General features: G+C 35.0%; 1 protein-coding gene across 5 annotated transcripts in view; it reads left to right on the forward strand.

The window, feature by feature from the left end:
* Pcdh7 (protocadherin 7) overlaps positions 1 to 27593 on the forward strand; it is a 407507-nt gene that overhangs the window by 207828 nt on the left and 172086 nt on the right. For 2 of the 5 annotated variants that reach the window (XM_021163003.2, XM_029477353.1), the window contains exon 3: positions 15409 to 15504. The exons of the other annotated variants lie outside the window; for them this stretch is intronic. In XM_021163003.2, the coding sequence (XP_021018662.1) occupies positions 15409 to 15497 (89 nt within the window). In that variant the 3' untranslated portion in view covers positions 15498 to 15504. The remainder of the gene's footprint in view (positions 1 to 15408; positions 15505 to 27593) is intronic. 5 annotated transcript variants of the gene reach the window in all.

The following is a 27593-nucleotide window of genomic DNA, read 5'->3' on the forward strand; positions in this document are numbered from 1 at the left end:
TGAAAAATCATCTAATTTTATGAAATTAAAGATTTTCTGACACATTTCTCTTTATAAATTTAGTAAAAATATTTCATATGCAAAATACCGCCTTAAAATGCTAGATAAGCCATACCATTTTTTTTATCATACACTATTAAATTAGAAAATATATTTGTTTTTGTGGTTGTTTATGGGATGGACTGTCCCACCTGGGGATCCATCTCATAAACAACTACCAAAACCAGACACACTATTATGGATGCCAACAAGTGCTTGCTGACAGGAGCCTGATATAGCTGTCTCCTGTACAGCTTTGCCAGTGCCTGAAAAATACAGAAAAAGATGCTCACAGTCATCTATTGGACAGAGAAAGGGTTCCCCAATGAAGAAGCTAGAGAAAGTATCCAAGGAACTGAAGAGGTTTGAAGCCCCATAGCAGGACCAACAATATGAACTAACCAGTACCCTCAGAGCTCCCAGGGACTTAACCACCAACCAAAGAGTACACATGGTGAACTCATAGCTCCAGCTGCATTAGTCATCAATAGGAGGAGAAGCCCTTGGTTCTGTGATGGTTATATGTGCCAGTATAGGGGACTGCCTGGGCCAGGAAGCAGGAGTGTGGGTTGTGAGCAGGGGGAGAAGGGAAAGATAGAAGGTTTTCGGAGGGGAAACTAGGAAACAGGATAACATTTGAAATGTAAATAAAGAAAATATCTAATAAAAATAACATAAAATAAAAGTTCTTGAAAAAAATGTATTTGTTTTAAGACCTGGGCACAGACCCAGCACAACTTCCTAACTCTCCAGATAATACTTGCTTTAATTATACCTACCAACGATCTAAATTATTAGACTTGCTTAAACTTGCTTTAGCTATGAAGGTTCATTAACTATAGTAACCAGTTCTAATGAAATGAAAAGTATTTCAGATAACCATCCTGAAAACATGGAAAGGGAATACATATGATGTACACAGAAAACAAACAAACAAACATGTTTCCTCAATCTTACCTTTGTATCTTATTGAATCCTTGAATAATTATGAGCATCTATGCCTTACAAAAACATATTCATAATTCATTGGAGCTAGCATTTAAGATGTTTAATTTTCCCTTCTAAAGGAAGAAAAAAATTTGAATTATAGGTAGAAAACATACATTAAAAAACCTTTAACCTATAGGATCACATATTTTGGAGGGAAAGTACATACAGAAACAGTGTGTGGTGCATAGAGGTTCAGGTCGATTCCACTGAGAAATTGGCATAGCAGGTTTGCTCCTAATTGACCGACTCATTAAGTAGCTCTCAGCCCCCATCTGTCCCTGCTGCTCTTTTGTCATCGTCACATATATCTTCCCGTTAGCGACAAGGTTTTCATTTTCCTCCTGGGTAGAAGGCAGAGCATCTCTGAAGTGCTGAGGGCTGTTTCCGACTTCATCAAGAGAAGAGAGAGCAGAAAACACAATATAGCTACATGTCTGCCTCTGAGAGCTTTTCATTTTAGCAGCTGGAGAAATATTGATGCATGTTATCGCACAGACACACTTTCTTACTAAGCAAAGGTTACTGCCATTGATTCCCAAGGGTGAAAGGGCCATTTTAAAATAATTTTTGCCCTTTATTTAGCTGCAAATGGGCTGTGATTGGGCTTTATGAACTACATAGCTCTACCTGATGTTCATTATTTCTTTTTTGGAAAATATTTATCTTATGGAATAAGATGCAGAGAATTTATCTTCTAAGTTACTATTTAGTTTTGATATGTACTTTGAAATTTATGGATTAATTTTAAGAAGACAGAGCACTGCATGGCTCACTGTGAAACTACTCATATATATGTACAAACAAACAAACACACATATGTATACACACACACACGGGCGCTAGTGCACGTGCACAAACACATCTCAGGTCTCAATAGACTGGACTAAGCATGTAAGAAAATATCTTAGAAATATTTTGAGTAATAAATTATGTGTTCAAGGATTTTAGAAGTAATCCGCTAAAGTCAAGGCTTCATACATAGCAGACCTGGTAGTCTCCTACCATAACGAACATTGCATATTTAAAGATTGTAATAGTCCCTCCAGAAAACATATTCCTATTAAATCGTAGTTAGAAATTTTTAATGTATGTACCTTGAAAACAATTATCTTTTCTTAGTATTAAAAAACTAACACAGTGTGTAACAAAATCCTTTAGCTAAAATAAAAACTTTACATGTTCTAGCATATTTTCCTATTTCAAAGGTTATTTTTGCCCATCACGTTTAAAATGTGATACTGTATGTTTGAAAATAAGGCTATATTGTAGTATTTAAAATATTGCTTCAGGGGTATTTCATTGGATTATATCAACTATTTTTTATTTTAAGATATATTTTATATTCAATACTCCTGTTTCGAGATTTATTTTTCTTAAACACAAGCTTATGAAAGTACTCTGACTTAGCAGGGTTATGTTGACTGGTCTCAGAAACAGCAACAAAGCCTCTGTGTCTTCAGAAAGATGTGTATACAGTTGGTATTTCTAGTTGCTGTTGAAAACCTGTGATAATCCAGTGCAAATGTACTGATTATTCATCATACCATTTCTGTATTGTGGCATATTAGGCTTCTTATGCTCTTTTTCTTAGTCCTGGAAGCCAGCCATAACTGTCCTTGGCTTCTGCAATGGTTGCTATAATAAAGTATTTTGGATTTTCCTGGTAATAATCCTTCATGGATACAAATCAAGATAGACCCAACTGCTCACTGAATTCTATTTAATAGTGAATTGTATTCTTGGGAGATGGCAGCAGTTATTTTTCTATGGAGGTAAAGATTTGATGTTGAAATAGTACTTAGTTATTTATACCATTGCACGGTCTCACCGCCCTGACTAAGAAAATTGCTCCATAAAATACTTGGTAATGTAAATGTGAGAATGAAAGTTATATATTGTATGATTTATTGAAGTTATGGCTTGTAGGAACATGAGCATCTCTGTAAAGTAATCTAATACACATGTTGGCTAATATGCCAGTGATGCCTAGTAAAAATGAATGCTGCTGTAATATCTGCAAAGCAAGTACCTGTCCAGATTTATGCCCTTGACATTTCTAATCATGCATGGCCTGGCTGTGCAAATCTGAATTTGATGTAGGGAAATTTAAAATAAGCATTTATTTCTGAGGCATTTTTGTTCACAGCAGATTCCATTTGATACATATATTGCTTTTACTTCATTTCCCCATCCACTTCTTATATTGAAAAGAATAGATTTGTCTGTTTAGAATAGGATCTTTAATTGTATTCACAACACTGGAAACCTAGGCCGAAGTTCAAAATATGACCTGGAATCGGAGTCTAGTAACTACCCCAGCCAGCTTGGTTTGGCAGATAGCAGGACTCAAGGCTGTACCAATATTCTTTATGAATTTAATTATTGAAATGTGTTTAAATTAACTTGTTTCCTACTTGAAGTTAGACCTTGAGAGGTAGTAACACTTTAAGAGATTGAGAGATGGTAATTAAGAAAACTTAGAAGTAAGGGAGAAGAAATTGGTATGTCTGTTTTTGTGATCAGAGAATTTGATGTGAGACTGTGTCTCCTAGTAGCATTAGAAGCTGCCCTCATTAAATCTCACCAACATGACTACCCAAACCTGAGCAGAATAAGGATCAGACCCACTAACATGCCTAGCTGGATAGAGGAAAGCAAGCCCATGAGGCTGCAACTCTGCATGCACAAAGAAATATAAGCAACCCAGGAATGCTCAGAATGGGAAAGATGCTCCTCACAGGAATGCTCAGAATGGGAGAGATGCTCCTCACAGGGATGCTCAGAATGGGAGAGATGCTCCTCACAGGGATGCTCAGAATGGGAGAGATGCTCCTCACAGGGAAGAGCACAGCAACTGGTCCAACTCTGAACCCTGACAACATTCACAGAGGCGTATTACACAGACAGAATCCTTCTCTCTAGAAATGTCTAAGTATACACACATATGCATGCGATAACAATAAGTGAAAATCGAGCTGGTCCGTTTGAAAGTTGGGAGGGGTGTGGGAATTTGGAGGGAGAAAGGGAGAGGGAAAAATGTAATTAAATTATAATCTCAAAAAATTTTAAAGTCTACTTAAATTAAAAGTCTATTAAAAATAATGAAGTGCATAGCTTAAAAAAATTGTTGGACTTTTGAGAATTTATCTTCTTGCCTTCATTTATTTTAGTTTCTGTCATTGCATGTTCAACATTGAGTCTGACTGAAACTTCCATTGGGTAAATCTAAGCATATTTGGTCTGTAAGAATTGAATTAAAAATAGGCTTTTAAGATTTTTAAACTTTTAAAGATTAAACTCATTTTAATGATTGAGAATGTTGCTCAGCGGTGGAATATTTGCCTGGCATACTCATGGGCCTTGATTTGACGCCCAACACTTATAAACAAAAACACTAGTGGCTATTCAAATGGAATGTTTCAAAGACTGAGGAATTTACCCACAGAATGTAAAACTTTATAAAGTTATATTTTTGAACACAGAAAAAAAAGTGCAACAGCAAGCCATGAAAATATTTATTGTGTGCATGAGGTACAAATAGAGAATTTAAAAGACAAAAATGTAGTTTATTCATTTACAATATTCTTAAAATAAACCCAGCTATTGTTTTTTTTTTTTTTTACAGTGGAATTCATGTGGCATATGGCTTATTTTCATGTTCTCTCTATCCAGGAAATGCTTTACTTAACTAGAATATAAAAGAGCATGTATGTAGAGCGGGCAGATTTGGGGGAAGAATAGGTCTTGCACATACATTAGTAGACCAATCTGCTGTTTATTAAATTTGCTGATCATCCACCAGTGCAGACAGCTGAATGAAATACAAAAAGATTCAGCAGTTATGCGGAAGTATGAAAACACACACACATGGCCTCCACTCCTGCGAATCTATCATCTGTCAAATTTCTCAAGAGTATACCATATTTTATAGGCTTGAAATAAAACATTATGAATACATACATACATAATGAAAAAAAGATATATGCTTAAAGGGAGCAGTGTTGCCCAAATTTAGCATTTTATTTCATGTAATTTAAATTATGGTATTGAAAAGGTGTTCTATGTGTTAGTTGAATTCCACCTCTGAGCATACTGCTTATCTGTTTGGGTGAACGTGAACAGGTTGAGGGGGAAATACTTTTTTTTTTTTAAAGAAAAAAGTTTTAGCAAGTGTCTGAGATGCTTCATAGCCAAAGCACAACTGGTATTTTAAAAATGAATTAAAATGCATTAGTTACAAAGAGCGGGCAGAGTATTTGGAGTGAAGGATGGAACGAACAGAATGTTTTGATTCGCTCCCATTCTGCAGATCTATGAATAATCATTCCTTGAGGTTTGAAGATTATAAATAACAGGCTTGAGTGGAGATATTTCTACTTTACAAAGGAAACCACCCATTTGGTTTTCATTTTCATTTGAGTAAACTCAAAATGGCTTTGGATGGCTTCTGCTAATTGTATCCAAGACCTAAGCTCTTTCCTACAAGGGTAATATTTCCCAGTTGTATGAGGATTCCTGTGTTTACGTGGTTAAATTGACTCAGACTTGCCAACTGTCATTTGACTTGGTTATACTCTGGTAGTAGATGCTAAGAGGAAGTAAGTGATAAAGTAAGAGTGGTAAAAGTGAGAAATGTCAAAAAGAAAAAGCTAAAAGCAAATTAAGCTCTAGGGGTGAATGATTGGAGAAGGACATACTGACAGATTGCAAGTCTCAGCACAATAAAGGTAACTCTTATGGCATGTCAGTTATTCCACAGCATGCTTTCAGACATGCACTTCTGAGAAATGGAAATGAAACCTCTTAGGTGGTATGTCACTGCATATCTCAAGCTACTGGTGAGTTCTAGATGGTGTATGCCATTTGGAATAAAAACATAAGCAACACGCAATCCTTATTCTTATAACCTTAATTGTCAATATATACAACATCAAGGTGTGAAAGATTATAAAATACTTATTTTAATTTTATATAATTTAAAACAAAATGCTTTTGAAAATGAATAAATGATTTCTAGATATATTGGTAGAATGGACAGTGTATGTATGTATGTATGTATGTATGTATGTATGTATGTATGTTTATAAATGCATTTATCCAATATCAGACCTACTAGCTTTAGGCTACATAACATAAGGATGAAAAAAAACCAAGGTGTCTCACTCACTATATTGTCCCCTGCTATTAGGATATCAATTTATATTGGATGCTCCGAAAGTTTGCTGAGTAAATAATGGATCAAGTGAATCTTTCTAGATCTAGGTTTTATCTACAATTTATATTCTTATTTGCTTGAATTTGTGTTTATTTAATCTAACTTGAATTGTGACAATGGTGAATTTACACACAATTGCTAACTACCATGAATGCTAACTAAAGGATACAGGTAATTCTAAACATGTCCTAGACTTTTGATGAGGGGCCTAATTTACACTTAAAGACTGTTCTTGTATAACAAGTAAATCTCTACATTTTCTTTGCTAACTGACAAAACTAAAAACATAAATTTAATCTATATACATATACATGTATACACATATATGTATATATGTATGATCTTTAGATTTTAAGTGTGCCTGTTATCTATGGTGCACATGTATATACATATATATGAATTGTAATTGCACAGTCAATTTCCTTAAATCTTTACTCATCAAGGACTTTGACTACTCAATAAATTGGAGAAAAAGTTATATATATATATATATATATACACACATATATATATANATATATATATATGTATATATAGCATGTATATATATATATATGCTTTGGAAAATGAATAAATGATTTCTAGATATAATGGTAGGATGGACAGTGTATGTATTTGTGTGTGTGTGTGTATTTTTTTTTTGCACTCTCCTCATCAAATGTATAGAGCTTTAGTAATGACTGAGTGTTTAAGAACACTCTTTGTACTAGCAGAGAACTCAAATTCAATGCCTGGCACCAACACAGCAGTTCAGAATCCATTGCAACTCTATTACCAGAAGATCTGACATCCTTCCATGATTCTCTTGGGCACCTGGCATGCAATGTTACACATGCATACATGCAAGTAAAAACACTAGCTTACAATAAAAATAAAATGAAATAATAAAAAGTAAAAATGTTAAAATGCATTTGCTTTTTAAAAAGATATTTAATTTTGAATTTTATGACTAATCTCATCTTGAGTAGATCGCACTTCCCATATGTAACTTATGTCCTTCTTAACCACTCTGCTTCTCATATATTTGCTTATTACTACCATAAAGACCAAAACTAAAGACTGCTGCAAGATTCAGGTTTTTCTTTTAAAGTCTAAGCCATGGAACGTTTTCATTAGGTTTTAAGCACTGTTTCTGCTATCTGTAGTATACCATACATATTTCATTCTTTATTGTACAATATTCCCAACATATATTTTTAAACTTTGTTTTCTTTCTGGGATAACTGTGGTGGAGTGATAGAGGGTTTTGAGAAAGATTCGCTAATATCTGCATATAAAAATTTCCTTTTTTTTTGTTTTCTACATCGTGCATTTTCTAGCATCATATTCTGGCTTAAAATTCACTTGTGACCATATTGAGCTTCCTTACCAATGCTTCACTTCTACAGTTTGCATTTATTTTGTTACTTTTCCTCCTCTTTCTATGGCCTCAATGTACTCTATTGGCAACAGTTCATTCTTTTAAAATATGCGCTCACCCCTTTACATTGTCCTAAGTTATTGTTTCATGTGAAGAAAGTATGCAATCCATTCCAAGCCTATCCTTTTTATTAGATCACCAAGTGTCTAGCAATGCCTTTCTCTCACTGCAGTGGTTTTGAAGTTCCATCATCTGTATCCGTTTATGTATATATATATATTTTACCAACTCTTCCTTTAAGGTTTGTTATAAACAATATCTCTTTAGTCTTGAATGTTGCATTTTACCTTAACATGTGTTGCTTCATAGATCAGCCTAACATCTGTCATCTCTCTTGCTAGAATATGGTCCCCATATACTGGATTTATGTTACTATGATTACCAATAAGCCCCATACTGAAAGTGCATTGACTGTAAGTTTTCAGACTATGGTCTCAAATCTTCAAGATCCATGCAAAGTTTCATGATAATATTGGGATTTATACTCTGAACTCTTATTCACTCATACATGAGAGAAGTTGTCTGAAACTGTAATTTTCATTTCTTTCATTCCAGAGAGTTCTCTCCTTTGTACTATCAGTGATCTGACTCTCTGACATTGCAACACACTGAATAAAGAATAGATATACGATTGCATCTTTCATGTTCCAAAATAGTCATTAGGAGTTGTGCAAAACATACAATAATGTCATGTATATTGTGTCTTTAAATATGGAAATGTTTCATAAAGTATCTGTCAGTATAAACAACAATTCATCATGGCTATTTTAAACACACTTATAATTGTTACACTTGTACTAATTTCATTTCAGAGTATAGTGACTGTTGATGACTACACACCAGATAAGCAATGACACTTTGCACAGTGTTATTCCTGAAGTGTACAAGGGTCATGAGCCTATGCATTTGAGGCTATGCATTTGTATCACCTAGAACAATGAGTGGTGAAGAAACCGTGAAAATTCAAACTGAACTATCAAACTTATGATGTATTCAGTAATAGAGGCATTTAGTGTATAAGCAAGATCATAGATACTCTTATATTTATCTTTTAGAATAATACCAAGTATATGATAATCCACCATTAAAACGTAATCTTTTGGAGAAGAATGTTATTGTTTTCATTGAGTAAAAGCATATATGAATTGAAATGAATTGGCAGCTAAACAGGACTCATGAAATTGAATAAATTATAAGCAAGTACTTGATTATCAGTTTTGTCTAAAGGACGGTGAGCCATGACAACTTACACATACATTTCTTTTTTATATTAGATATTTTCTTCATTTACATTTCAAATGCTATCCCCAAAGCTCCCTATGCCCTCCCCCTGCCCTTCTCCTCAACCCACCCACTCCCTCTTTCTGGCCCTGACATTCCCCTGTACTGGGGTATATGATCTTTGCAAGACCAAGGGCCTCTCCTCCCATTGATCGCCGACCAGGCTATCCTCTGCTACATATGCAACTAGAGACACAGCTCTGGGGTACTGGTTAGTTCATAATGTTGTTCCACCTATAGGGTTGCAGATCCCTTTAGCTCCTTGGGTACTTTCTCTAGCTCCTTCATTAGGGGCCCTGTGTTCCATCCAATAGATGACTGTGAGCATTTCTAAATTTTTCAAAAACATACATTTAAAACATTGAAAACTTGAAACAGTGAAATTCAATAACGTTTATTTCCTTTTATTGAAACCAGATTTTTTTCCATCATAATTATATAGTATTTACTCTTCACTTTCTATATCCCTCTCAGTTCCTCCCTGTGTGCCCTTTCCACTGGGCGCATTCCTGTCTGTCTCTTATTAGGAAACAAACAGGCAAGTCACACATTTTCCTATTTATTTATTTATTTATTTATTTATTTATTTATTTATTCACTTTGAATACTGATTGCACCTCCTCCTACAAGGCTTGCCTTTATCCTTCCTCCCCTCACATCTGAGAATGGAGCGGTCCCACGGAGTACCACCTCTCTTGGAACCTCAAGTCAATGCAGGACTAGGCATATCCTTTCCCACAGAGGCCAGACAAGATAGCCCGGTTAGGGTGGGGAGTAGGATCCATAGGTAGGCAACAGAGTCAGGGTAATCCCACTGAAGTTCTTGGAGGACGTGCATGAAGACTTAGCTGCACATTTACTACCTATGTGCGGGGACTCTGGGTCCAGCTGTTGTATGCTCTTTGGTTGGTGGCTCAAAGCCCCAGGGGTCCAAGTTAGTTGACTCTGTTGGTCTTCTTGTAGAGTTTCTATCTCCTCAGGGTTCCTCAATTCTTCTCCCAAACCTTCCACAAGACTTCCTGAGCTCAGTCTAATATTCGACTGTGTGTATCCATCTGTTTCAGTCAGCTGTTGAGCGGAACCTCTCAGAGAACAATTATGTTAGGCTCTTGTCTGTGAATTCAGGCTAACAGATACACATTTATACCCAGCACTCCAGAGGCAGAGCCAGGAGGATCTCTGAGTTTGAGGGCAGTCTAGTCTACATAGTAAGTACCAGAACAACAGGACTGCAAGGACTATATGGAGGTAAAAAAACCACAAAATGAAAAAAACAAAACAAAACAAAACAACAACAACCAAAACAAGAACAGGCTTCTGAGAGATAATAATGAAATATAATAATATAATAAAAATAATAAGATGAAACACAAAGTAAATATTGGAATGAGACAAAACAGAAGGAAAAGAGTTTAAGAGAAGGCACAGGAAACAGACCCACTTCTTTGTACACTCAGGAATCCCATAAAAACCACTAAACCAGAAGGCATAGTATATATACAAAGGACCTGGTGCAGACCCATGCACCAGGTCTAGATGTTTTAAAATGTTTTTGTTGAGCTGGATCTTCAAATATGAATAAAGACACTACTGAAGAAAATTTTATCAAAATAATTCTCAGATTTGCACATGACAGCACTCCAGTTATCATAATGAAAATTAAACTTGAAGAAGTCATGCATGACATTAAAGAAAATTGATGAAGAACATTTTTAGTTATGTAAAAGGGAATAGTGAGTGCTTTTTTTTCTGGAGTCAATTTTTAGCATCATATTGCTAACATTAATATATAACATTTGAGTTTTCATGTATGTGCATATCTATATCGTAATCTCAAATCTAATTATAATCCAATTTAGAAATAGTAGCTAAGGATTACACCTAAATAGAACAAGGTTTCTAGTATCCTGAAAGTACAATTGTTTTATTAAATTATTTTTATTAATTTTACTGTATAAAATGAAATACTTACAGATTTTTGTTGGCATTAAACTTTGCAATTTATTTATTGGAAGCTAAGGACCCTGATGTACTGTATCTCGGAATTGTAGCAATGCTATTAACCTTTTCCTAAAATCTGAGCTAAAAATAGTAAAATAATCCACAGTTCTTTTGTCTCCTTCACGATTTTTATTAGTATTAAACAAGCTTCAAATGGTATAGAAATGATGATCTTTTTCTTTACATTTCTTCTAAATGGTTTCAGAACTTCAATACTGCATCGTAACTTTATCTAAGGCTTAATAATTGCATGTTTTATTATGCAAAATTCTGCTTATTCCTTTCAAAATTCAAACCTACCAATGTCATCCTCGTGACAACTAGTCTCTAGCAATGTCATCCTCGTGACAACTAGTCTCTAGCATTTTCCCAAGTGACTCACTGTCCGACCACTTAGAAAAGTTCCTAGTCTCTTTCCCTCTCTGGTGGTATTTGTTGTCACTAAAGATAGCTCTTAATCTCACTGTCAAAGAGGATGAAATTGGTCAGTGCAGTCTCTTGACACTTTAGCCCTACCTAGATACAGATACTAGCATTATTTTTTAAGACCTTAAGACAACTGTAGTAAAAATATTACCAAGTCATAAGGCAAAATAATATCCCCAAATACTGTACTGCGTAAATCTGCCCTAACACAAAGAATACACTGGGTAGTTTAACATGTGTCGGTGACCAATTGCTCTGGAGTTCCTGTTAGCCCCAGCACTGAAACAGCTGTTTTCCAATTCTTTCAGGAAATTTATTTTACAGGCTTGATCACCAAAAGGATAAAGAAAGTAATGCTGCTATCTAGAATCTGTAAGACTTTTCTGTGTATCTTTATTTCAGATCTACCAGGCTCTTAGAAAGGATTGAGAGAACTAAATAGAGTACAGGTCTCACAGAGACTAAATCATATCCTTCTCCCACAATATTCAGTATGTCTTCTTACACCCCTCCACATAACTCCAATGATTTTCCCATCAAAAAAACTCACAATGTCTGAGAGAATGCCATAGTTTCTCTGGCATTATGTACCCATACTTTGACTGCAAACTGTTTTTATTTTCAATCCAACTCTTCGTCCTTACTCTGCTCAATATTTAGAAGGAGGCTCAGTATATGTATTAGGAATCACTTTTCTTTTAACACCTTAATCACCTTTGATGCTTTGTTCATAGTTTCCCAGAAACCAGAAAAATAACACCCATGTCCTGTTATTCTCTGAAAGTTCACCAGGGGCTTCCTGTGCTTAACTTTTGAAATTCCACAACAGTCAGTGACAATATTTAACAAATGTGATTCTAGGAACCAAAGTTATATTATTTTTTCTGCAATAAGTGATGTGTTTATATAAAGATAGAGAGAAGGGGAGATATGTTCTATGAAAGTGTGGTGAGGTATGGGGGAAAGGGATGTCCCAGCTGGCTCGTGCCAAGGCATTCCTTCCTCCTGAGGATCCAACCATATGGAGGTGTAGTATAGAATAGAGTTTTTCAGGGCATGGGTAGGGGAGTTAAGAGGGTAGTAGAGGCAGAGAGAGGGGAGGGGAGGGAAGGGGAGGGGAGAGGAGAGGGGAGGAAAGGGGAGAGGAGGAGGAGGAGGAGGAGGAGGAAGAGGAGGAGAGGAGAAAGTAGAGGAGTAGAGGCCGGCCATGAGCACATGGAGAGAGGGCAGAAAGGAATGGGGAAGGGTCGAGGGGACACAGAGGGAGCAAGAAGGGAAGAGCAAGAGAGCAAAGAGGGGGCAAACAGCCCCTTTTAGAGTGGGTCAGGCTTACATGATTTTTGCCAGGTAACTGTGTGGTGGAGCTTAGACAGAATGCTAACAATAAGAGCCGGATTATTGGGCTTTCCCAAACGGTTCTCCATACTACTGTATTCTGTGAGGCCAAGTTCCCAACATTCTCACAAAGCATCCCGAACTCTTTACCGTCAGTGCTTCTTTAAAACAACATCAGCATCTCCTCTGATGTCCTGTATTCATGAAACACAAAACCCATCCCTCGTTCTTGTTGCTATGTGAAATCGTTTATGCCATCCCATTCTTCTTGTTGCCAGTTTTAAGCTAGCTTGTACCAACCCTTTCTTCATGTTGCCATATGAAATCTAGCTTGTATTATTCTTCATGAGTGAAATTTCAACTGGGAATGCCTCATGAATGGCAAGGATTTTTTTTCATTAGGTTGATTCCCTACCCTCCACATATGCCATTTTTATGTCTCTTGTTCGAGAACCTTCTCCATGTCAAAGCTATTTATGAATATTATTTTACATGACTTGGTAAGTTGTGACACACGTTTTCCTCTGTCTTGGTGCTTATGCACTTGCTACAGTTGCTTTCTTATTTCTCACAATGCTATATACATTATAGTAATCCACCCTTTGGTTTTTCCTTAAACCTAAGAAAAGATTTAGTTACTTATAAAAAGCTTTCATATATTAGGGATTTGTATGCAGAAAATAGTCTATTTCACCATGTTAAATGTAACTATTTGGCTGCAAACTCAGAGCATGTGGATTCTATAATTTTTTTTCCTGGCTTGCAAGATTCCCACATTTGATTCATCCAAAGATAAATGCTGATTCTAAAATAATCACTCTGAAGTATTTAAATTTATGAATAAATTGGTTTAATTTAAAATATGTAGGCTTTAATTTTAAAAAAGAATTTAAACTTTCAAATGTTTTGTGTAACATTTTTAAGTTAAATACACAACAGATAAAGGTAAGAAACATCACCAAACTTCCTAAAAAAGGTCATATCCCATCAGATAATTGAGTTTTTAATGAGAAGATATTCTTTTAATTCAACAAGCCTACACGGTACTTAAGCCTCCAGAATTCTGTGATGTTAATATTTTATGATAGCAATTAGTTTCCAGGATTTCTCAATTTACACTCTGACTAATGCTATTGCCTAAGCTTTAGGTGGTTCCTGTTAAACAGACAGGAAGGGTAATCAGAAGTTTGTCTGAGCCCAAGGATGTTGAGAAACGGGAATATTTTGAGATACATTGTCTAAACAGGATCATAGAAAGATGGAAAGGATTACTAAATTCTAAACCTCAAAAGTTTTTCTGATAGCTGCTTTCCTAAACATTGGGATGAAAAGTTGAAAATACGTTTAGAAACAAGAATGCAAACACAGACTTAGACAAATCCTTATCTTTATAGAAAACTTCAACAATGTTGCAGCCCTTTGGTAATAAATACACTAAGAAACATATTTCTGTGAAGAGTCAAACTTTTTATACAAACAAAAATTAACTGTTATTTTTAATTCTTGGGCCATTTATATATCTAGTTTTATATTTCAAATTGCTGTCATAAATGCATTTAAATATGCAAGTTAACTTCTGCAATGTCTAAAATGTCTTTAAATAAACTATTTAAAAGAAACACTTTAGAGAATATTTTGCCTTTGAATATAAACACAAAAAGTCTCAAAGACTTCTTTAAAAACCAAACACAAAATCTTACATGGAACAGGCCTTACACTTCACATGCAGTTTTATTTCATATTCAAATAATTATTAAAATGCAAATAATATAGCCACTTTATTAAGCATTTCTTTTCATTTTTTCTATATAATTTTATTTGCTTAAAATATCATCTGCTGTCACAATTAAAGCATGCATTTAAATATTATTAAACATGAATATTTTTACTAATTTTATTAGTTGGATCTTATAGGGTTTGTGGACTCCTACTAAGTTGAATAGCTTTTTCATTAATATAAGTGAAGGTATTTTGATGCCGATGTTGTGTACCCTTAGAAGCACATAACAAACCAGACCATTTTGTGTTATTATGTAGCAACCAGAGAGTGAGAGCAGGTAGAAATAGAATACTGATAATTGGAAAGAATCTGGGTTAGGGTTTGTTATTAGTCTTGTCCTGTTACTTTTTTCTTTAACTCTGTTTTTAAAAATCTATGCCCATGTTTAACGTCCCTAAGCTACTCTGTTGAGTTAAAATGTTAGAATTGGATGTTACCTTATTTTGTCTAGCAACCAGCAGTATTCTTGGAGAATTATAGTTGCAAGTTTAGGGGTGGTCATCATTCAGAAGACCTTGGTAGACCCCCATGGTGATATATGCCTTTAATCCCAATAATCTGGAGGCAGAGGCAGGCAGATCTCTGAGTTTGAGGTCAGCCCTGTCTATAGAGATTTCCAGAACAGCCAGCGCTACACAATGAAAACCTGTAAGAAAAGAAAGAGGGAAAGAAAGGAAGGAAGAAGGAAGGAAGGAAGGAAGGAAGGAAGGAAGGAAGGAAGGAAGGAAGGAAGGAAGGAAGGAAGGAAGGAAGGACAAAAGAATCAGTTTGCTTACATTTTTTTTTGAGATTTATGTTTCTTAAGGAAGAAAAGTAGAACCTACGCTTTGGAGCTGGTTTTGTTGACAGAGACTTGATGGACACCACGGGGCCGCAGCTGCTCATTTTCCCCTTACATATTTCACCATCTCCCTTCCCCAGGTGTTGCTGCCATCAGTACCTTTCCCCTCCTTCCCTTTCCTCATGGCAAGACGCATGGAAGAAGAGTGCTGTTAAGGCCTCTCCATTAATCAACAGGTATGGCGGTCCTCAGCTGCCCCCCACTGCTGGTCTAGCTATAGCTTTTACACATAGAACACGTGATTATTCACTACACAGAGCTTGGAAGTAAGAAAGGACTGTTGGACCCAGTTTCTCTTTACATTTCCCACCTGTGACACATTGCAATCTTTCTTCCAATTTGTAGAACTTTTCCCCTTGAATGCTGCATATAGAATAATTACTGATACTGTTCTCAAAAAGGTGTTACATCCAACCAGTTGAAGAGAAGTAATCTTGTTTTTATCAGTATGTCACTTTCAGCATTCTCTAAATACTGATACAATAAGTTTAAAAAGATCTCTTAGAGACTGAACCCCCAGCCAAAGAACATACATGGACTGGACCTAGTGCCCTTCCCCCAACACACATCTATATCAGATGTGCAATTCTGAGGGTCCCAAACAGGAGCAGGGGAGATCCCAAAAGCGGTTCCTATGTGTGTAGTATGTTTTTCTCGCTGGTTTGCCTTGTCTGGCCTCAGTGGGAGAGGAAGCACCTAACCCTACAGAGACTTGATGTGTCATGGTGGGCAGCTACTCAGAGGGGGCCTCCACCTTCTTAGAGAAGAATGGGATAGGGGCATGGGTAAAGGGACTGTGGAAAGGGGAGCCAGAAATGGGGGCAGTGATCATAAAATAAAAATTCTTTGTAGATTTTAATTCAGATTTTAGTCTTCCTTGCATTTTAGAAGCATGGAACAAAACAACATATTTTGCAAACCCTATAACTGAGTTATAAAAACTTAGGTGTAAGCCAATTCACACATATCTGGACTTATATCCAAACTGCCAATCTGATGTTAAACACAAAGCATGGTAATTACTTGTGGAAAAACTTTTGTCAACTCATCTGGTGGCCTTTGAGGAAGATTGAAGTGTCTGTTGTGTTCAAGCTATCCCAAGATACCCTTTAATTCAGTGTATTACATTTTGAAAGAACTGGACCCTCAGGGCACAATCTAGCTGAGTCATGACTAATAAAACATGAATTCACAGTGATCTATGGGCAACACCCGTCCTCTTGATTTCCTCTTCCACTGGTGAAACTAGTCTTTCTGGCTCCTGCAGGGGCTTGCTTCAGAGATCCTAAGGCTCCTCATTTTGTCCTGTGACTTTCTCTGGCTCTTTAAGACATGTGACTACAGTACTGCCTTTGGGCTAGGAAGACTGTTGGCAGATGTATTTAAACAAAACTGAGTGTGTCTGTAAGTGCGGTTGTGTGGGAGAACTGTGTGTGCAGTCCTTAGAGCAGATGTATATTAACCGAACAAATCGCTTTTACTTATATATGTTTAGCTTCAGTTCAAAGACAATAAAGAATCTCTCCACGGTATCTAAGTATGTTAAAATGTCATCAAACCTGAAAAGGCAATGAATCCCAGACAAGGTGATTAATCTTTAATTAGTAACATACGGCTTCCTATCAAGTGCTCACTGTTTGATTACACATCAGAAGGCCTCTCACTAATGCTCTGACTATGTTTTATGATTACTGGTTTGGGCCTGAATACAACAAATTTTCCTGCCATCACATCTGACTCAACAGATTGAGTTGCTCATGCCCACAGGTATTTGTGTAGTTGGAGTGTTACATGTGAAGAATATTTCACCAATCCCTGTTTGAAAAACATGCAGTTACAGCCTATTTAGAGGTTCCTGTGTCAGAATTTTGGCCTCCATTTTCTTACAAATTTAACTACATCAATGGATTACTTTTAAATGTGTTGATCTGTGTATAATAGGTGTGAGCCCTGAGGATTGTTGATGTCAAATGTAGCAAGGTCACTAGCAGTGTCTTGAGTGAAATGAATCTTGTGTAGGGTCTGATGCATCCCGTTCCATTTAGATACTCATTCACAGTGACCTCTCAGTTTATAGAGGACAGAGCTTCACATAGCTCTTGATGTGTGCATCTTTAGTGTGCATGTTGAGTGAATGTTTACAGAGCAGTCATTTCCCCTCCCACATAAAGATGAAATTTTATCCTCACTTGCATTTCTATTTCTATATACTACTGCTTCTTTTATAGTCCATATAGCTTGTGGCTTTGTGGTATTATTAATTTCTGAGGTTATTCAATATAATTTTCCCAAAGGAACAATCCATATATTCCTTAAGATTTAAAATATATAATATTTTAAAATGTATACAATTTTCACACATACTAATTCATTATTCATTTCCACAAAATTTACTGAATATAGCAATGGAAAAGAAATCAGCATTCTTATATTCTAAGTATATAAAAAGTTCAAGAAGGGGTTTAATAAATTTGAAAAGTGAAAAATCACAAACATTATACCTCACATTATATGAAAATCAAGAAAGTGCATATCAGCAGTATAAAATTAAATTTATGGATATGTCTCTTTTAAGAAGAGAATAGACCTAAAGTTTAGATTCAAATGCCAAAGCAAGCAGAGAAAAACTTATTGGATAGAAAGAATCAGAGAGTTTAAGAAATGAGGGAAATGTTGCAGGAAAATGCATACTGAACAAACTTTACAATAATATGCAACAATATTGTGTAGTAAAAATCAATGTGACCAGAAAAGAGAACATTATTTATGAGTTGGTGCTTCTTTATTAAAAAGCCTTTATGCTAACATAGCTGGGATAAATTCCTGAGCACACTATGATGCATTAACTTAAGTGTATCATTCTCCTTAATACTTACTTTTGTGGCAACAGTACTTCTCAGTGTGTGATAGGGCCAAATACATTAATTTTGAGCTATGCATTTTCAATGAAAGAGGTGGTTCCAAGAGAACATATTTGAAATAGGACATAATGGAGATGCAACGTCCATTTCAAAATATCCCACCTGACCACAAGTCAAGAAGTCCAAACTGAATCGTTATCAGTTCAGATCTAGAAATCAGTTTGTGTCTTTTTTCTTTCTGTGAACTGGCAGGTACATAGGATACATGAACTTTTATATTTTTGTCTTATTACCCATGGAATTTTTAAAGTGGAGAGGTAGAGATTAAGGGTCAACAAAATCAATGCTAGTAGGTCATGCTTGCATACTCCACATCCCTCTGGAAGACTTTTGGCTGTGTGCATGAGGAATCTCCATGACACAAAATGTAAAGGGGGCTCACTCTATTATCATTTAGTTGTCCACGTTCTTTCTCCCTCCCTTCTTCCTTTCCTACTTCTCAGTCCCTTCACTCCTCACCAGTCCTAGGTAAGGTTGAGCTGAAATCTACCCTTTAACTTGAATCTGTTTATCAGTATTTTCTTTGGGAAAAGGAAAGCTAAGTGCTACTTCTTTTCCAAATGAAAGTATTTTCAGACTTAAATTCAGGTTGATACAATGTGGAAATATCTAAATGTTTATTTATCTCTCTATATTTATTCATTCCTGGATTACATCAGAGCTCTTTAATTTTTCCATTACTTGGTTGCAAATTCTTTTCATGTTCTAGGTATTATAACTTTCCCTTTTATATCAAAACACTTTTTTCATAAAACAAGAAATTCTTGATGGGTCACCCTTTTTTTTACTACTACTTAATGTGTCTGAAGAGTCTAGAAGTTACCTTGATATCTCTTCAGACTTGAAAGGGAAACACAGTTCAGAATGATTCAAGACTTTAAATAGGTTTTCACATAAGTATGTGGGTCTTGACTGTAGGCAATATATAAATAGAATAAATATGGTATAAAGTAGATTTAAGTTTAGAAACAAAAAGCAGTTTGGAAGACCTTATTCTTTATTATAGTGAATCATTACCAAAATTCTAGCTAATTCAGCACTACAAAGATATTATTAAGTTAATGATAATGCCAGTAGAGTAAAAGAAAACACTCTCTGAGTTCAAGTTATTGACTTAACTGACAATATGAGATCATCTGTAACAGTAAATTTCACAGAGGTCAAACTAGAGCAAAACAAGAATAAAAAACTGGGTAAGGCATGTGCTGTCAGAGCTGTACTAATAAAAGCTACTACAAAGTAAATTCTTCACTTATGCACACTCTTGCTTAATGCCAAATTGCTGTCAATGTCCCTTGGCGAGTTCTATTTATGAGCAGATTACAACACACTCTCAGAGGCCCTGCACATCTAACTCTCAGTGAGTGCCGACACAGAATATATGGTCTTCCTGGAGCTGTGAAATTTAATTAATTTGCTGGCAGAGTACAGTTTTCACGCCACATGCCTTTGCCCTGACCCTGCTCGGGACTTCCATCTACAAATATGCTTTATATATTGTAAACCTATATCATCTTAATGAAACTTTTCCACATGGTAATTTCAGTGCTTGACTTAATTTTCTCAAAAGCGCCAGTGCCTACATAAATTCTTTTTTGCTGTAATACTAACTGTCATTTGCTAAGTTGCATGAATATATGCATGTCCCCCTCCAGTTTTTGATATTCAGATCTCAAAGTATTGCCCTTTAGGTATCACATTAAATATAAGATTCTTAGGTAAATTTTAAAACAACAAGAAACCTCTATCTTCTTTGTCTCTCACATCTATTGCAGGTAAATGTCATGTACAATGTATTTAAAATCTCCCACTTAGTACCATAAAGAGCAATATGGACCAAGGATGCTATTGATTAATCATCCCTTCAAATTTTCACCTACTGCATAAGTATAAGTCTCTTGAATGACAACCCCTTCAATATTATTTCTTCTTTTTATAACATACAGAAGTCTAGGGATTTTAGAAATTGGTATTTTGCTCTAGCTGTGCCAATAAATGGACAGAAGTATGATTCGTCATCTGTAAAATGGAGAGGCTAAGCTAGTTAAGAATGACTGTCAGTGAGACAAAGGGTTTTACTTTTATTTCTAAAGCTATATCCTTGAGAGGAATTCTAGAACTTGATTTTACTCCGTGATGTGGAATAGTATGATCATGCAAGAAATTATCTCACTTTGCTACAGTTTTGCTTCAACAATTTTCAAAAAAATTATGAAAAAAAGGAAATAAATTCATTGCTATAATTTTAGATTGTTGCATTTTACTATTGGAAATGTATGTATGCATGAATTACATAAACATGCATTCATATATATGTGTGTGTTAGGTATTTAGATGTGAGTGTTAACAGTCATTGAGAGGGTCTTCTCTGCCTGCCATATGTTAATGGGGAAATTAGAGTCCAGTCCTGGGGTTCTTAATGCAAGAGTTTAAGAAAGAAAAAAATCTAAGGGCCATTTTATTAGAGTTCCAAAGAAAAACCCCAGGACAGGCAAGCTTTAAATCTCAGCAGCTGCCAGGAAAAGGTGGAGAGGGTTAGAGAGAAAATCATCATGCCATTTATAAACAGCCACATGACAGACAAGCAACCACGTGTGGGTGACAAGGACTTTAAGAAAGATAGAAGGTAAAAAAACACCTTAAACTCTGGACAAATGTAGAAATAAAGAGAGAAAAGAGAAAAGAAAGGAAAGAAATAGGAGTTTCTGCTTTAGGACCCAGAAATGTTGGTACACCTAACAGAAACCTGTGGAGAAATGTAACAACTGCCCAGTGAGCAAGGAATTCTGGGAAGATAAACTGTTTTTTCTAAGTAAATAAATTTCCAGGTAAATATCTTTAATATGGCTTATAGCAATTGAGAATCCTGAGGGTTGGTCCCTTTGGCAGGGGAATTGACTAGCTGCAGTCAATTAACACTTATTGAAGGAAACTATCCTGTGGCTCCACCAGAAATAGAGTCCATTCTTTTGAAGAGAGTGAGATAGATTTTGCTTAATGGACATATAATGGAACTCGTGTGTGTGTGTGTGTGTGTGTGTGTGTGTGTGTGTGTGTGTGCAGAGACACTAGGATTTTTAGAACTTTAGTAGAGACAGATGAGAGAGTGATCTCAAGCTTTGTTGTCTCTTCGTTCTAGAAACAAATGACTGCATGATCACATGAGAGAAAATGTCTCTCCATGGAAATATAAAATATAGTACTTGCTTTTATAAATGCTCATTGAAAACTGATCTGTATAGTCAGTTGTTGATGGTCTGTACCTGAACTCCAGCACTCAGGGGCATAGTCAGAGGGATCTCTGAGTTTGAGGCCAGCCTGATCTACAGGGTAAGCTCCAAGACACCAGGGCTACACACTGTAACCATGTCTTGAAAACAAAGCAAAAATAAAGAAAAATCAGAAGGAAAGGAGAGAGAGAGAGAGAGAGAGAGAGAGAGAGAGAGAGAGAGAGAGAGAGAGAGAGAGAAACTGGTCCATAAAATAAACTCTATTGTTAATTTTACATCAATGAAGATGTTAATCTCTAAGTTGCATACCAATTTCTATTTCAATTATTAACATTCATAAGATAGAAAGTTAGACATAATGAACTCTACTGTTAATGCCGTTTATCACCAGTCACATGGCAAACAATAGCCACATCCTGGGGAAAAACAGGCTTTAAAGAAAATGGAAAACAACCCTACAGAAAGACATGATACCAGCTATAACTCTTTACTGTCATTTGGTGACTTGATTCTCAATTTTTCCATTGGGGCCTATTATTATAAATTGTAATATCTCAAAGAAGAAGTTGACTCCTTGGAGAACTCTACAATATCCAGAGACATTTGTACTCAGATCTGTCACTGGAACTAGAAAGCTGATAATTTCTTTGTGTGGACCTACTGCTCACCTTGTTACCTGTGGTCTAGATGCTGTTTATCTGCTGTAATATGAATGATAATAGCATTGCTTTAAATGACTTATGAAAGTAATTTGCTTGATTATATTCTAGCCATTAAGGTACAAAATATAAAGTCTTTGCAGAGAGTCTTATACTACTTTTCCTGGAGGAGATTATGAAAAAGTTGGTGAAAACTAGCTGAGGGAGGAAAAGAATGCAAGAATGCAAGGAAAAGGAAGGAAGGAAGGAAGAAAAGGAAGGATGGAAGAAAAGAAGAAAGGAAAGAAGGAATGTAGGAAGGAAGGAAAGAAAGAAGAAAGGAAGAAGAGGGAGGGAGGGAAGGCAGGAAGGCAAGTAGAAAGAATGATATTGCAAATCCATTAGCCAGTGAGAGAAGTGTTAGCAAATATCCTAAATCTTTGTTATTGAAAATATTGCAGTAGGACGCTAGAAGTACAGATCTTACTTTTCAGCTGAAGCATTCTTTTGCATGAATGTACTGCATAGCATCATAGCTTGTGTCACCGAGATGAAATAGAAAAGCAGATAAACATTTCTGTACACAAGCAAAACACCACTGCATGGCATGGCCTGCTGCTTTTCTGGAAGAACATGGACGATGGTCGGCTGTTTGCAAAGTTTGAAAAAAAAAAACCCGAAAATTATTTGTAATCTCCATTCAACTTCTTTTATAGAAGTGAAACTTGTAAGGAGAAAAAAAGGGGGTAGTTCAACCTAGAATCATGAGCTGCCTAAGGAGAGCTTGCCACCACCACTCCTTCCCTCTGGACACGTTGCAACGCAGTGCCCTTCTCTTTGAGTTTATAACAAACAAAACAGAGACAGTCGCTGAAGATTCCCAGATAAACATTAAGCAGACATAACCATCATTATTTGTGCTTGTCTGTCCCTCTAATCAGCACAGCAGACATCAACCAAACAAACAGAACGTCTTATAAAGAAAACTCTTAGCACAGATACATTAGCTGATGGCAGTAGGATATCAGTTAATTGAAGGGGATGGCGGATGCTCTTAGATGAGAAGACTGCATATTGTTCAGGGGTTTAATGCTTTGCATTCTTTCTTGGATATACTAGCTAAAAAGCCAGTGAGTTGAAGTAATGAAGTAAATGGTATATATATATTTCCCCAAAGCAACAAAGAAATAAAGAAATGGGGACTAAAGCTTGGTATCCTATGAAAATTCAACAAAAAAGACAAAAAAAAAAGTTCAATCCAGCTCTATATTTATAAATATAAATAAAGGGCAATAGTTTTGTGAGGGTGGTTTACATTACATTTTTATTCCAATAATGAATCCAAGGGCATTTCTTTATATTTTAATTGGTTATCAAATAAAAAAGTTTGTATTTGGTATGTCTTTAAATATATGAATTAAACAGGTTTTGCCTCTGTTGTATATAATAAGGTGTCTTTTTTAGCACACTGAAATTCTAGTTTCTCATATAAATGAAAACCAAGATAAATTTAAGCTCCTTCTGCCCACTGAGGTGGATAATTCTGTGTTAGCTTCAGGGTGAGCAAGAGAAAGGAGGGCTCAAAAATTAAGGATATGTATTGAGTCACTTAAAATTAAAATTCTGACTATCTCTCAGAAATTGAAGACAGGAAACGAGTATTTTTTGTGTGAGAGGACAGAGAGCAGAAGATAGAATAAAGCCAGGCAGAACAAGTGGCATATTCTTGCAAAGAGCAATGAAAAAAAAAAAAAGGAAGCTTCAATGATTTTAATGGAGTTTGTTTAATGCTGTTAGGTAGCCTTGCTTGTATTTTACAGAATAAGGCAAGCAGGTAAAGTGGAAGCAGAAAATTAGGAGTCCCGAGGGTGAAAGAAAAAGCCAAGGTGTCTCTCATGATAAATTGAATTGATACAGTCAGACTGAAATAGGCAGCATAGCAATTGAATATTGTCTGTCCATACATTGTATCAACTACATATCAAATGAATCTGTGCACTGCCTTTGACGTTGGCTGAAGAGTAACAATACAATAGGATTCCATGGAAAACACCCATGTGTGTTTGTGTATGTTTACAACCTTTACAAACTTTAAAGGGAAACTCAGAAAATAAAAAGTGTAATGTTTTGCAATATTGTGTTTAATGAGTCCATTTTAGTTTTGGGAAGAGTATAGTGTTTATAAAATAAATTATACTTTTCTTTTTTTGGCAATATTTTGACAAAATGAATTGGTTGATCATGGATTGGGAAATGGTTCATAAGTTAAATTTTCAATTTTTGGACATCATAATATATTTAAAGGTTATAATGCTTATTCTTTCTATTTCTCAGAGATTTTTAAAATCATCCCTAATCTAACTAAGAAAAAGTAAATCCTATATTTTTATACTAATAACTAACTTTTTGGAAGTTCTCATTAGAATGTGCAGAGTTCAAATTCATTCATTACTAAAGAATAATTAAATTAAATATTTAAGTGATGAAACCTAAAAGAAACATAACTAATGTACAATAAGGTATGCTTTATACATAACTATATTTTCTTCTACCTTTAATAGTAGTACATATAAAACAGTAGGAAAGTACACTTTAAAGAGCAACTTCAAGACTCTGTGACCTTTTGTGGTAATAAAAGAAGGCATTTTCTTGAATTTATTGCATGAATCTCAAAGCACTAGATTACCCAAACAAGGTGGTTCCAAACTGAAGTACTGAGTCATGTGTAATGCATACTAGGACTGCACTTATAAGTTAATATACATTTAGCTTTTACTTTCAATTAAATTTTATTTATGAGATTTCTAATGATGAACTTTTTTTTTTTGAAATCTGGTCATAAATTGAGGGCCACTTAAAGGAGCATTTTAATGAAATGATGTCCTTTCTCTTAAAGGCAAGTGTTTATTCTAAATACCAATGGGTGTTCAAAGTGGTATGTGCTAAGGGAATATGTAATATCCATCTCATCATTACTCACCAAAATGATTAATTATTTTCTGAGCTTTCCTGAATGTTACTGTCAGGGTTGGAAATTATGTTGTCTTATGTGATGAATTAAATTTTTTTTTAGGAAGAAGTAGAATTAGAAGTTATTTATTTATTTAGTTATTTTTCTGAGTATTTTTAGGAAGAGAATAACAACCAACCCTCAGCAATTGTTAGACTACCTAACTTCCCATGATCAAGTTACATAGAATCACCACTCCAGCAGTTGCATCAAACATTACCAGTTCCAAACTGAAGTACTGAGTCATGTGTAATGCATACTAGCATTGCACTTATAAATTCATATGCATTTAGCTTTTACTTTCAATTAAAATTTATTTATGAGATTTCTAATGATAAACTGTTTTTTTTTTGAAATTTGTTCATAGATAGATAATCTAACCACTCAGTGATACCTTCACTGCCTTAAAAGTGGAATAAAGAGTAGCCCACATTAACCTTCCAATAATTCCTGCACACATTGTTGAAGTTCAAAAAGGAGGCATATTTCCCATAATAACCTAAAAATCATAATCCCCAAATACATCTTAGATATGTTGCTTCTAAGGAGAATGGGCATAGGGATTAGATGCAATAGAAATTAGATATTCAAAATGAAGTTATAAACTCATGGATCATGAAGGCATTTGGGGAAATAATTGTAGAATTTATTTATGTTAAATAACACACTCACCGTGGTATCACACATGATTGTTTATTTTCATCAAATAAGATGAGGGAAAAACAGAAAATATGAAGTCTCAAAAATTTTGGACGTATAGACAAAAAAGGAAAATATATAAACTTGTAACTTTAAGAGAAAATATTAATAGAATCTCTCACATATCAGTTAATCAAAATGTCTTTGTTCCTTTCCATCTAATTTTCTGTGTTAAATTTTTCTTGGACATGATTAATGCAAGTCAGACTTATTCACTATCCACATGAAACTCAATTTAAGTTGTATAATTTAATTTCATATAGAAAATAAAACCAGGGCCAAATGAGACAGAAAAATATTATTTTTTAAAAAAATAAAATTATTTGATATTGAAAACAAAATAAACTTATTTACCTTTTATTTAAATATAGAATTAAAATATTAAGTTTCAATCAATTAAGTAATCAATGTGAATGCAACATGTAACCTAAAAAAAAAAAAGGAACACAAACTATTTCTCGACATTTTTACTCATATCTTGACATTTAGCATTTGTTGATCAACAGGTGTCCAAATTTCTCTTATTTCAACAGATATTCTCTTACATAATTAATACTGTTGGGTCTCATTTCTTACATGGGAACATTTCATAAAATACTGTGTTGCTGACAATTCTCTTTTAAAGTAATGAGTTTCACTCATATTAACTTCATAAAATCATTTAAATAGGCTTACAAAAGTACCATGGAACACTGGCAACTTAAAGCTCAAAGCATTTAAAATTCCAGAAGGGAAAAATCTGTTTTACAAATCTTATTCATGATGTTCTCTCAAGTTAATCAACCTTTGTTATCATCAAATATTTGACCTGCAGGTTATATAAAAAGCTGCAATGTGTGTATTTGAATATCTATGTATACATGCAAGTATATGTACATACATACAATTGTTCCTAACTGAAAGTAGAGAGAAAATCTGGTAAACATTTTAGATTCATGAACTATATTTACATCTAACACGTTAGCAACAATCTTGAATTCATATTAATGTTTATTTTGATATTTTGTCCAGTTTGTCTCTACTTTGGAGGAATTGGAAAGAGCTTGGCTAGGCTACCACCAGGAATAGAACACATTATGATACCAGCACAGTCCAAGTAAGCCACACCTAGTCCTACAATTTTTTCATGTATCTGTACTTGACAGGACAGGAACATAGCAACTAATTTCAGGGCAAAAGCAGAAAGGACAGGCACTGTTCAAGTCCTGGGGTACTACTGAGTCCCTCATGGACCACAAAACTAAGTGACTGTTAACTAATTGTGTTTGGGACATGAGTCTACTTCATTAAAAATAATGCATCTACTGATTAAAACTATGTATTTGTCTTAAAACTTTTGAGTTTCTTGTTTGTTTTGGAATCTGGTGGTATTAAAAACTCTTGCAGCACACTCTCAGATTGTCTGGATCTTGCAACCTTTCTGCCTCTTGTTCTTCAATATTCTCTGAGGCTCAGCAGAAGTTGTTTTGTAGATCCATCAGTTGGGACTGCATTCCATAGCTTTACATTTTGATTGGCTGTGGTAATTATTTTGTTTGAGTGTTTATTTTACTTTAACTCATGTTTATGCTATTTTTCTACAAAGGTTTGGATCCTGATTTTAAATCTGTAAGACACGTACCTATATTAACTAGTTCACATCTTATTATGTTCAGTTCACTAATGGTTCATTTTAGTTGTTTTATATCAAACATGATTTTCAAAATTTCTTCTTTTGTTATCAGTAGTTTTTAAAATATAATCATTTTTATTTTAAGTGTATACAAT

Source organism: Mus caroli, chromosome 5, assembly GCF_900094665.2.
Source record: "Mus caroli chromosome 5, CAROLI_EIJ_v1.1, whole genome shotgun sequence".
NCBI classification, from domain to species: Eukaryota; Metazoa; Chordata; class Mammalia; order Rodentia; family Muridae; genus Mus; species Mus caroli.